At 47.2% G+C, this 13194-nt stretch overlaps 1 protein-coding gene across 2 annotated transcripts in view; it reads left to right on the top strand.

The window, feature by feature from the left end:
• The window catches only part of RAB11FIP1 (RAB11 family interacting protein 1), a 33081-nt gene extending 21010 nt beyond the window's left edge, over window positions 1-12071 (top strand). The window contains exons 4-6 of one of the 2 annotated variants that reach the window (XM_066234136.1): window positions 79-1941; window positions 2680-2788; window positions 8506-12071. In XM_066234136.1, the coding sequence (XP_066090233.1) occupies window positions 79-1941; window positions 2680-2788; window positions 8506-8724 (2191 nt within the window). In that variant the 3' untranslated portion in view covers window positions 8725-12071. The remainder of the gene's footprint in view (window positions 1-78; window positions 1942-2679; window positions 2789-8505) is intronic. The other variant, XM_066234137.1, reaches the window with a different exon arrangement.
• Window positions 12072-13194: the final 1123 nt, after the last annotated feature.

The following is a 13194-nucleotide window of genomic DNA, read 5'->3' as shown; positions in this document are numbered from 1 at the left end:
CGACTACTTTTACATGTCTTTCGCCTCTCCTGCGGCGTCTGCAACTGACCTGCAGATTTTATTTTGTCCTTTTTGCAGACTGGAAGTGTCTCCAGAGGTCCAACCCACAGCCAGGCTTCCTTCTTCCCCCGATTCTCCTCCCTTTTCTTCTGTTCTCCCTTCCGGTTCTGGTCAGACACCTGCCCCGTCTCAGTCGGGACATGAGTCAGAGACACGGTCGTCAGACTCCCCTTCTGTCTTCTCCGCTTTCTCACCTCCCCTGCCTGCTCCCATTTCCACATCCACTCCTATTAAAAGCTGGCCTTCCACCGACCAGGGCCAGGCCGGTTCTGAAGAGCCCTCTTTGCTCCTTAAAGCAGAGTTGCAAAAGGAGAGTTTGACACCAGTTCCAGGTACTGATTCTTGTGCCTCGGGAACATGTTCCAAACGGCCACCCGTTCCGGGGCATCGGGGGCCAGCAGAGTCACCGGTGGGGGACACCAGAGGGAGAGACGCGGAGAGCGCCGGTGGCGATGACTCCGAGCCGTCCCCTCCGAAGCAGCCTGAAGTGGGGCGACAAGCAGCACTTCTGAGGTCTCCCCCCTCAAAACAGCAGGACTGCGTCCCTTCATCCCAGTGGGCCCAAGAAGTAACATCGGCCCTTTTCCTGGGAAGTGGCAGGGTGGAAAGCCCAGCTGGGAGGGCTTCGCTGCAGGGGAACACAGGCTCGAAGAGTCAGTCTGGGTCTTTGGAGAACAAAGTTAGGGGTGGCGAAATGACTTCCTCAGCCAAACAAACGGTACCCCCTCTTCAAACTGGAGAGTCGGTCCCCCGACTTGACTCTGCGACGCGGAGACACGAAGAGATGGGTCTGAATGTCAGTGAAGGCCGAAAAAAAATCAAGAAGCATGTGTCGTTTTCTGAGCAGCTCATTAGGGGAGAGGAGGCGGAGAAGCCCCCTGGACTGGGGGAGGAGGACGAAGGGAGTTCCCGGGAGCTGAGGAGTGAAGGGGCTGCCGCCAGCGATGTGCCTGGCAGAGAGTCTCCCCACACAGAGGACTCTGAGGGGGCAGTTGTGACTGAACCCAGGCCACTGGATTCCGGTGTGCCAGCTGCCATGGCCGATGCCCTTCCCCTCCCCTCTGTTGAGAGCGGCTCAGAGGGCCCAGTGAGTGAGGCAAGCCCAGGAAAAGACACTCCACTCCTTAGGATTGAGGGAGGCGATTGCCTTATGGCTGAAAATCAGAGCAAAGCCAGCGATCATGAAGGCCTATTGTCTGAGCCCCTGGGTGACCTTCAGTCTGCCTCAGGCGTTAAATCTCCAGTCATGGCCGACCTGGACTTAACCCTTCCTTCCATTCCTGAAGTCGCATCAGATGATGAGAGAGTAGATGAGGTGGAAGACGACAGAGAGACGGCGAAGGTGGCACCTGTGGAAGTAAGAGCTTCTTCCTTGATCACGTCACCTGCCCGTCCCCAGGAGGTGCCAAGCGGCGAGGCCGATGGTTTGGCAGTGCCCGCAGATGGCCCGCATGACCTCAGCTCGAAAGCACCCGAAGGAGCTGGTAGGGCTTCTGCAGAGCAGACGGCAGCTTTAGGAATTCACAAACCGTATCTTGGCAAGAGCTCGCGCTTGGACACACAGCTGCCAGGCCCTGGTGGTGGCGAGGAGGAGACACCGATGGGAAATGGGAGGCTCAGTCAGCCTCCTGACGCGGCCCCGGGCTCCCCTCCCCCCAGCCCCCCCTGTTCTGAGCCCTCTCCTGCCACGCACTCTTTCCCTAGCTCTCCACACTCTGACACTCAGCACACCAGTACAGCAGAATCTCACAAACAAGCAACAGCAGAGGGCCTCCCTGGTAAAGTGGACAGTTCTGGCAAGAGGAAGCCGCTCCTTCAGGCCTGGGTCTCACCCTCGGAGACACATCCAGTCTCGGCTGGACCTGGGTCAGCCAAGCACAGGTGAGAGTCGGGGAGGATGGTCTTCATGAATGTGAGCGATGTCCCCCTTTGCTTTCTGACTGCGCAGATGTTCTGAGGGTGCAGCCCACCCGTGTTGGAGGGCCTGTTTTAAATGAGGCAGCTCCTGTGGGGGAATACCTCAAGGCACGCCTGTGTTTGTAGCAAGAATGTAGTAGTGGTCTTCAAAAATAATTTAGGAATATCCCGCACAGTCAGATCTGGAGCTTTCAGATAGCAGAGATAGCTTTCAGATAGTGACGAGTTTGCCGATGGTGTCAGAAGGCAACTGCGATGGAGAGGTAGAACCAGGCGGTGTTGAAAGCTTCCTTTTGGCACTGCCCAGTGTGAAGCTGGCATGTTTGTTCTCAACTCTTTGTTTACTGATGAGGGACAGAGGTTTTGCAGGGACTCTTGCAGTGGAGTCCTAGGCTGCAGTTGCCTCCAAAAATAAGAACACAGCTTTAATGTTCTCCTGAGACTGATAACGAGGACAAGGGGCTTGTGGGGACGTCAGGACACCTGGCTCTAAGGGTCTTCCGTGTTGGCTTGTGTTTGGCTGCCTGGTGCTGACCACTTTCATTTCTACAGGCGCATTGGCATGTGTTAGGCCAGAGATGTGAACAGTGTGTCACCATTCTCCGTCCTTGTGTCCCTGGCGGGCTGCCATCGTAGGGATGGGCAGTTCTTAGTTTTGCTGTTACAGAAAAGTCTAATGATTTTTTTCTCCCTTCTCTTTAGACTTCATCCTGTGAAGCCAATGAACACAACAGCCACCAAGATCGCTAACTCCAGCTTGGGAACTGCTACTGTCATCAGTGAGAACTTGATCAATGAAGCCATTATGAAGGTATGTCTTCTCAGAAGGTGGGCATGTTACTTAGGGATCTAAGTAAAACAAACATTTCTAGAGTCACCACTGTATACCTCTCCTTGGGCAGCAGATAATGCCACGAGTAACTTAACCATACGTCTCATGTCTTGGATCATCTTTGAAAGCCACCTACACTTGCTGCTGAATAATGTTGAATTCTTTTGTGTCTCGAGTAATATAACTGACACTGGCACTTCTCTTTTAATGAGAAGAAAATGTCACCCACCATCAGACCCATTCAAATGAGACCTTTTAATTTTCATGTATCCTTTCTTATCTTTTGGCAGGAATATAAAATTCTTGTAGTTATAATCATTGCGTAGATATACTTTTTTGTAACTTTAGTCTGAAGTAATTTCAAATTTTAAAAAAAGTTGCCAGAATAGTACAAAGAGGTCCTGTGTACCTTTCATCCCAGTTCACCAACTGTTAGCATTTTACCGGATTCGCTTTCCCAGCCCCCACCCCCTCTTTGTTTTCTCTTTGTATATTCGTGACTTTTTTCCCCTGAACCACTTGAGAGTAAGTTGCTTATATCAAGCTTTTCTTCCCCCTAAATACTAAATTCCTAAGATTAAGGACATTTATCAAAATCAAGAAATTTAACATTGATGTGATACTCTTTTCTTATGTATAGTCTATATTTCAGTTTCACCAGTTGTCCCATTAATGTCCCATTAACCCCTTTTTAAGGGTAATTTTCCCTCCAGTTCAGGATTCAATCCAGGATCATTCATTATGTTTAGCTGTCTCTCTAGTTGTCTTTATTCTGGAATAGTTTCTCAGCCTTTTTTGTTTTTCAAGACATTGCCTTTTTTTTTTTTTTCCTTTACATTTAAAAAAATGTTTATTTTATTGCTTGGAGAGAGAGGAAGGGAGAGAGAGAGACAGAAACATCGACCTGTGTTTGTCCTGACCGGAAAGGAACTGAAAACCACTTCCGGGTGATGCTCTAACCAACTGAGCCATCTGGCCAGGGCGACATTGCCATTTTTTAAGAGTGTGGACAAGTTGGAGAATTTGCTTAAGTTTGGATTTGTCTGGTGTTTCTTCATGGTCTGCTTGAGGTTATGCATCTTTGGCAGGAATGAACTATAGAAATAGCATTGTGTGAAGAAGCACATTGTATCAGTTTGTACCAGTAGTGGAAGTGTCAACTGGATGGCTTCATTTAGGAGGTGTCCACCCAGGTTCTCTATGTTACTGTTTTTCCTTTTACAACTAATAGGAAATTTGTGGGGAATTAATTTCAGACAATGGAAATACCCTGTTCCTCATCAACCTGTGATTCACAGGCTATATAGGATCCACTGATGAATATGGTAGTTGGGAAATGGTAATATTTCCAGCTCCATCACCTGCATGGAAACACTCTTCAATTCTTTTTCACTTAGTAATATATCATAACCTTTTTTGCATATTGCTACTTAATCATTCTTGAAATGGTTATACCAATATTTACTTAACCATTTCCTTATTATTGGATACTTAGGTTGTTTTCTGTTTTTAAAATTAAATTTATTGAGACCTGGCCTGTGGTGGCACACTGGGTAAAGCGTCGTCCTGGATTGCTGAGGTCTCTGGTTCGAAACCCTGGGCTTGCCTGGTCAAAGCACATATGGAAGTTGATGCTTCCTGTTTCTCCCCTCTTTCTCTTTCTCTCTCTCTCTCTCACCCTTTCTCTCTCTCTCCCCTGAAATGAATAAATAAAATCTTTTAAAAAATTAAATTTATTGAGATAACATTGTTTAATAACATTACATAAATTTCAGGTGTACAACTTTATGTTTTCTGTTTTGCAAGATGAATAACACTACAGTCAACAATTTCTTGCATTGAACATTTCCCTTCCTTTAGATTATTTCCTTAAACTCAATTTCTAGGAAGAATATTTCTGGATTAGAGGGTTTCATCTGTTTAAAAAGCTTGGGCTAACATTAAACAAATAAACAAACAAACAAAAAACCCTATAAAAACAAAATCAACCTCCCAGATGATTTCTGGTTTGATTGTGGTCATCCGCCCTTCCTGGTTCTAAAATCAGAAGGATTTAGAATCCCTCCTTGTTGCGGACCCTTGGTCTTTGACTCATTACCACATGGACTGGAGGAGAATGATTTACTGACTGATTGATGACCATTAGTGGGCAAGGATATGTTGTGTTTCAGATACGTGGAGGAATTTCCTAAATCACTATTGGGGACTGTAGTCAGTAAAAATGAAGTTTATTTTTGTAAAGGTGCATCTAAAAGTTTCAATCAGTCGTGGATATTACAGTCACGTGTAGTCTAGGATATCAAAGAGTTTTTGTGTTTTTAAAACGTCTTACTCAGGTCTCCTTTCCCCCTGCAAGCGTTTTTAAGTGCTGGGTGGTGGTTACTGCCTCTGAGTGCCCTTCCCTGTGCCACCAGGCGCTGGGCCAAGCATGCACTGAAAGCTGGAGATCTGAGTTTCAGCAAAAGAGGCTGAGTAGCCCTGGCCGGTTGGCTCAGTGGTAGAGCGTCAGCCTGGCGTGCAGGGGACCCGGGTTCGATTCCCGGCCAGGGCACATAGGAGAAGCGCCCATTTGCTTCTCCACTCCCACCCCTCCTTCCTCTCTGTCTCTCTCTTCCCCTCCCACAGCCAAGGCTCCATTGGAGTAAAGATGGCCCGGGCACTGGGGATGGCTCCTTGGCCTCTGCCCCAGGCGCTAGAGTGGCTCTGGTTGCGGCAGAGCGATGCCCCAGAAGGGCAGATCATCGCCCCCTGGTGGGCAGAGCATCGCCCCGGTGGGCGTGCCGGGTGGATCCCGGTCGGGCGCATGCGGGAGTCTGTCTGACTGTCTCTCCCAGTTTCCAGCTTCAGAAAAATACAAAAAAAAAAAAAAAAAAAAAAAGAGGCTGAGGAGTGATCATGGATTGTGGCTGAAAACAGGTTAGCATCTTCTAGCCATCCTGCCTTCTCTTAAAATTACCAGGGCAGCCAGAACTATACTCCTACTATCTTTCAGCTCTAGTCTACAGACGGACGGTAACTGGAGCAGCTCAGCCCGGCTGGGTTCTGTGGTTGTGTGGGAGAGGCAGCACTTGTCTTCCTGGAATTAACAATATTTACCAGGAAATTGGGCAAAAGAACAGCATAAAAGGGACAATGATGAAAACTAGAGGCATTTAGTGGCCTCCCATCCCCTGTTCTTTTTACTGTGGAATGCAGCTTGGCTGGAAAGAGAAATAACACCTAGCTTTTGGGAAGCGAGCAAGGAAGACCCTTGGCTCCCATTTTATTTACTTTTCAAAGCTTGTTTAATCAGGGGCTTATCTCCTGGCCCTGATGGAGAGAATAACTTGCCTTAAAACAAAGACAACTGCTGCTCACTTTGCTCATGTTTTGTAAGCCTCCTCACGGCTGCCCCTCTGCCTGCCTGCAGCAAAGCTCTTGGTCCTGGACAATACTTAGTAACTATTCGGAGTAAATATGAAAGTTTCCTGGAGACTGCTGTTGGCTCGCCATATAATACATGCTTTGTACTAAGGCATAAACAATACTTACAAAATAACTACTCTTTGGAATGTTGCAAAGTAAGAGAGAGGTTAGAGAAAGAAATTGCATAGCTAAGGTTAGGAAAAGCTAGCCAATCATTACTGTAGTGAAGGTGTTTTTCTTAGGGCCTCCATCCTTTCTAGACGATTTGTAACTAGGGTTGTATTATTTACTCAGGTGGCTTTGACACTTCCATTTTAAAATAATGCAGCCAACTACATCCACAGATTATCTGTCATATTACATGGAAAAAGTTGGACACAAGTTGAATATATACATCATCATTATGCAACTATGTGGGAAAAAATCCCGTGTAAAAATCCTGGAAGGAAATATGTGACAATGGGCACTGTTGTTTCTTGAATTAATGGGTGTTTTCTTTGCACCTCTTTCTCTTCATGACTGTTGCTCACTTTCTGTAACGCTGAACTGTTTTATAATTCTTTTTAGGTTATCACATTCCTAGGATCTTCTAATTATTACAAAGTCCTACATATTTTTCTCTTTGGATTATGTAAACTAAATTCTATAGCTGTTTGAAAGTTGGTGTGAAATATCTTAAGTGTGTACGCCTTTTTAATTGTATGCATTTATCTTAAGGAGATATTTAGAGATATAACCAAAGATTTATGGGTGGTTTTTTTTTGTATTTTTTCTGAAGCTGGAAACGGGGAGAGACAGTCAGACAGACTCCTGCATGCGCCCGACCGGGATCCACCCGGCACGCCCACCAGGGGCGATGCTCTGCCCACCAGGGGGCGATGCTCTGCTCCTCCGGGGCTTCGCTCTGCCGAGACCAGAGCCACTCTAGCGCCTGGGGCAGCGGCCAAGGAGCCATCCCCAGCACCCGGGCCATCCCCACTCCAATGGAGCCTTGGCTGCGGGCGGGGAAGAGAGAGACAGAGAGGAAGGGGCGGGGGGTGGAGAAGCAGATGGGCGCTTCTCCTATGTGCCCTGGCCGGGGATCGAACCTGGGTCCCCTGCATGCCAGGCTGACGCTCTGCCGCTGAGCTAACCGGCCAGGGCCAGCACCCGGGCCATCTTTGCTCCAGTGGAGCCTTGGCTGCGGGAGGGGAAGAGAGAGACAGAGAGGAAGGAGGGGGGGGGTGGAGAAGCAAATGGGCGCTTCTCCTATGTGCCCTGGCCGGGGATCGAACCCGGGTCCCCTGCACGCCAGGCCGACGCTCTACCGCTGAGCCAACTGGCCAGGGCCAAGATTTATGTTAATAAATTTTAATTATACAATTGTGAAAACTGAAAGCAACCTAAATACCCAGCAAGAGAGATGGTTAAAATATAATGGAATTTTAAGCATCCATTAAAAAAGAAGTTTTTGATAAAATTTAATGATGGGGGAAAAACTCTCAAAACAATTGAAAGAAGCTTTAAACTATATTCTGTCTGATGTTAACGTTGTAAAACATACCAGAAAAAAATGAGAAAAAAATAAGATAGAGACCTAAATGTTATGTGTTGGAGTTATGGGTAACAATTTCTTCCCTCTGCTGTATTTGAGATTTCCCATGATGAGCTAATATTTCTTTTATAATTAAAAATAAAATTCTGTTATTTGGGGAGGAAATTAATAACTGTAATTCAGCTCCAAGGTCTAGTTCAGATGTCATTTCATCTTTAAAGCTTGATGATTACCTGTGTAGCAGCGGTTTCTTATTTGCCCAGCTCCTAGAGCACATTGTGCCTCTCTGAACTCTGACCTCTTGAGCCTCAGGTTATGGTCATTGAGTCCCTCTTTCATATTTCATGTACTTATTTATTTATTTATCTATCTTCTTTTCTAAGTTGAGAGGAGGGGAGTAGAGAGACAGACTTCTGTGGGCACCCTGACCGGGGTCCATCTGGCAACTCCAGTCTGAGGCTGATGCTCTGCCCATCTGGGGCCTTGCTCCTCAGTGCTGGGGCTGATACGCTCAAATCAATCAAGCCATGGCTGTGGGAGAGGAAGAGGGAGAGAGAGAAATAGAAGGGTGGGGGAAGAGAAGCAGATAGTCACTTCTTTTGTGTGTGTGTGTCCTGACCATAAATTGAATCCAGGACATCCACATGCCGGGCTGATGCTCTACCATTGAGCCAACCGGCCAGGGCTCATATTTCTTTTAGATATTTAGACCTCTTTGTTGATTTTATTTTTTCCCCCCTTTCTTTCCTCTCTTAAGAAATATACCCCCTCGGACCCTGCCTTTGCTTATGCGCAGCTAACCCATGATGAGCTGATCCAGTTGGTCCTCAAACAGAAGGAAACGATAAGCAAGAAGGAGTTCCAGGTTCGCGAGCTGGAGGACTACATTGACAATCTGCTGGTCAGGGTCATGGAAGAAACCCCCAACATCCTTCGAGTTCCGGCTCAGCTTGGCAGAAAGGCAGGGAAGCTGTGACTGGGCCAGCATAGGACACCAAGACTTTTCTGTGAGTTTATTTTCACCTCCTCTTGCAGTCAAGGACCCCGTATGCCTGATACATACAGGCTCGAAGGCACCATCTCCCTCGTTTGTTATCTGGAAAGAGTCTATTCTACCAGATGAAGCCAGGTTAATTATTACAACGGATATTTCACTGTACGTTTCCAGGTTTTTATTTTTAAATGCCACTGTGCCTTATGTTGTAAATATTTTATGCTCTGACCAAAAACATGGCCATAACAGCTGATCCTGGCTCAGAGATTCGTACAGCACCAGGGGTATTAATGTATTTTAACATGGGCTTTCCTTTCTTTGATATTGAGATTATAAAATATGTATCCCCTAGTCATTAACACTCGGGGTGACATGAGAAGGTGCTGTGTTACACATACTTTGTTGGCTTTTGAGTAGCTCAGGTGTGGCTCTTTGGCTGCAGATTCTAAATTTTGGTATCACATTAACCTCCTGGGCTTTTGGACTTGGTCTTACTTTGACTGGAGCAGAGGAGTTTGAGGAAAGCCTCTGAGTGTGCCTTTTAGATTATGAACAACTTGCCCTTTCTTTTTTTTTCTTTTTTTTTTTTTTCTTCTTTTTTTGTATTTTTCTGAAGCTGGAAACGGGGAGAGACAGTCAGACAGACTCCCGCATGCGCCCGACCGGGATCCACCTGGCACGCCCACCAGGGGCCATGCTCTGCCCACCAGGGGGTGATGCTCTGCCCCTCTGGGGCGTCGCTCTGCCGCGACCAGAGCCACTCTAGCGCCTGGGGCAGAGGCCAAGGAGCCATCCCCAGCGCCCGGGCCATCTTTGCTCCAATGGAGCCTTGGCTGCGGGAGGGGAAGAGAGAGACAGAGAGGAAGGAGGGGGGGCGGGGGTAGAGAAGCAAATGGGCGCTTCTCCTGTGTGCCCTGGCCGGGAATCAAACCCGGGTCCCCCGCACGCCAGGCCGACGCTCTACCACTGAGCCAACCGGCCAGGGCCAACTTGCCCTTTCTAAACACCAACTTCCATTACGCTCTAGCCTTAAAATATGCTCTGTGTAGATCCACAGGGCCCCTGAGACGCAGAACAGGGGAGTGGGAGTGACTTTGCACCAGTTAGGGCAGCTGGTCCAAGTCCCTTCTCACATGGCAGCTGGGTTCTCGCTGACTAGAATGGCTTAGTCAGTGCCTTGATAAGGGATTGGGTGACCCAAGCACTTACTAAAATGGTGCCACCAAGTATGGAATGATTTTGGTAGGATTCTTGTGGCCTTTTTCCCCTGTGCCTAGACGCCCTGGTTTCCTTGGCAACTCTTCCTGGCAATTTTCCCCCTTGTTATAAAATTATAAAGAGAAAAATGATACTTATTTTGGGATTTCTGTATTTTTAAAACTAGATTAGTACATATATTTTTAACAATTAGGACACTCGCCCTCTTTTTAATGAATAGTACCAGTTCAGCTTCAGGCTGTTTCACTGTCAGTAACCTTAATATTGGAATTAGAATGTGTTTGTATTATTCATTTTTCCCCCCTGGTTGTGACAGAATCTCATCAGATCTTGACCTTTCTCCTCAGGGAGGAGTGTCACCGACCAGTGAGGTGGCTGGGGTGGCAGTACCAGCAGGTAGTAAATTGGGAATCTCTTCCCGTGTTCTTGTTATATTGAGGTTAAGAGGCAAGACTGTTGGCAGCAGAATTCCTTTTCAGGAATCACGTTTGCTGCAACCTTAGTTATGTTGGAGCACTTTAATCTGAAGGATGATACTGTAACTTGATTTATTGAATTAGCTTTTAATTATCGATAGCTATTTTATTTAATACTCTCCTACAGTACCGGGGACCACTGTAAACATCTCAGATGACTTGTATTTTTGTAGTGCTATGAAATTTATTTACATACCTACAAAGAGAACTGTATACTCACTTGAACTCTGAAAATGTACATGTATATATTTGTTCCACAACATGTTTTTTACTTGATATAACTGTGTTTTGACTGTGATACCCCAAGTGCACTGGGGGCCCGTGTGCTCTGAATGGGTTCTCCTTCGGGGAGCTGGTGCGGAGACCGGCACTGTCCAGGTGGGGCGCTTGGTCTGGAGATTGCTGCTAGGACCTCGGGTGTGTACCTCCGTCAGTATTGGAGAGGGACGTCTGGGTGGAGTAGTGGATTCCTGTGCTCTGAAATGCCACTTGGGAACTCTGGAGAATGAAGGACAATTTACTTCAAGGGTGTCTGGTTTCTACCACTGCTAAAAAAAAAAATTCAATTTTTAGCATTCCTGTACCTCTCAAAGCAGATAGCCTGAGGGTCATTACCTAACAGCTGTCCTCCAGGACTCTACTTAGAATTTATCTAAGAAAAGCATTAGCCCGCTCTGAGCCATTAGCAGGGCTCGGAGAGTTGGACTGCTGGACTTCTCTACCTGGCGTATGTCTGAAGGCCTGTGCCCGTCTCTACAAGAATTGGGACTTGCTTCCAGCTGCTGTGAATGATAGCGTAACTGCTGGGCCTGGGCGGTGACTGTGTTCTGGAGAAGCAGGGGCAGCTCTCTTCTTGGCTTTATCTAACTGCCTCCAGAAAGAACAGTCCGTACTTTGGGGAAGCATCAGATTAAATACCAAACACCTTGCAGTGAATTTCAATTGGAGGTCAGCTCCATGAAAAAAAAAAGTCAATCATTTGCTTGGTTGTTTCGTATCATCTCATTGCTTGGACTTTGGCAGGTGTCCTGCCCTTCCCTTTTATTCTGGTGTGTTAACCTCATTAGGGAGGCAGAACGAAGGAGCAAGAAAGTCTGCCCTTGGCCGTGAGGAACAGCTGTTGACCTGAGTGGAGAGGTGTGTGCGTGTATGCAGGTACCAGTGAGGTACTATACTGTGTGTGGTTCCAGCTTTGCTAACCGTGGGAGCTCCAGAGGGCATTGAAGGAGGAGGGTCCATGACCTCAGCCACGTACTGTATTGAAGGCCAGTGGCAATTTAATGTTAAATTAGGTGGGATCTTTTCTCACTGGGTCCCTTCTCCCAATTGACTCTTTTTTCTTTTCTTAAAACTACTAATTAAAAATCCCCCGAGGCTGAAAGATGAATTGCCTTAGGCGGAGAACGTAATCTAGTATCCACACCATCCTCAAGTCTGGTTTCTTGGTATCTGGTGTGTGGACTACTAACGTGGCCCTTCCTCCCTCGGACTCTTCAAGGATCGCCCAGCGTTTTTGGATTATATGTTATTCCCTGCTTTGTAACTTTGGGAATTTTTAATTTCTCTGATTTTGTTCTTAAGAAGTAACCTAAAATTTCCTACAACACTAAATAAAATGGTACTACCTTTCAAGGATCTGTGTCTTTGGTTTAGTATGTGTGCGGTAAAAATTTCTTCTGTCTTCCTGGGCAACGTCCCTTGACGGGTGACCACTGTTTTTCACCCTCCAAGAATCTCTCATCTGGATTCCTACCGCTGCCACCTTACCTGGTGCTCAGGGGTCCCAATGCCCTTTGTCCTCCAGAGGATGGGACATGTTTGATCCCTTCTCGATGGCGCACCCCTCACCGTGGCCTGCCACGGGGCCCATCGGCTCTCCGAGAGTGGGGAGAAAGCTTTCTCTCCTTGCATGGTAAGTGCTCCTTTTAGGTTGAACCTGAATTGCAAGGCGGGCCCATTTGTTGAGTTTCTCCTGTTCACTGTTTCCGTTGTTTCCAGTCCACCCACTTGGTCAGTAGATTTCTCGAAGTAATGTTACACATGTGCCTTCTTGGGAGGAAGAAAGAGAAAATCCTAAATTCCTCAGGACCAAGTGGTTACTTTTACTTATCCTCCCGGCATTTTTTCCTCATACAAATAGATACATTCCTAAATGAAGATGAGAACAGTCAGTACACACTGTTCAAAACATTTCTGCATGCTTTTAGATCGTCTGCATCCAGGGCTGACAGTGATATATTGGGAGAATCTGCTCCAGCTAAACCCCCCACCACCACCACCAACTGTGACAACTGCAAAGAGGAGCTAGGTCGCTTCCTGCTCAGGTTACCTTCCCCGCCCTCAGGACGAGACTGAGGACTGGCTGGGGAGCACCCTCTCCAGCAAAACTGTACATTATAGGCTGTGGTTACCATCTTGGACCGTGGCCAAACCGTCAGCAGCACTGTCCCCGTAGGCCTGAAACCCAGTGTCTAAGCAAATGGGCCTCATGCCTGAGGCTTCTCAGCAGTTAACATCTTTTGGGATCTGCTGTCTCCCCCCTGCTGCGAAGGCAGCCGCTGCCACTCCACATTCAGAACTGGCTTCCTTGAGCTCTGTGGGGCCAGCATATTCCACAGCCACCAAATCTCCTGAGGGAGAGCGTCCTCGCTTAGCCTTCTGATGTTCCACTGTTTTATACAGAAACCTGTATTCTGAGCCCTGGAAATGGTCACCTTGGTGACAGTGATAGGCTCTCACAAGTAGAGAGAAAGCTGCT

This window comes from Saccopteryx bilineata, chromosome 6 (assembly GCF_036850765.1).
Source record: "Saccopteryx bilineata isolate mSacBil1 chromosome 6, mSacBil1_pri_phased_curated, whole genome shotgun sequence".
Lineage (NCBI taxonomy): Eukaryota > Metazoa > Chordata > Mammalia > Chiroptera > Emballonuridae > Saccopteryx > Saccopteryx bilineata.
This window is presented reverse-complemented; position numbering and strand designations above follow the sequence as displayed.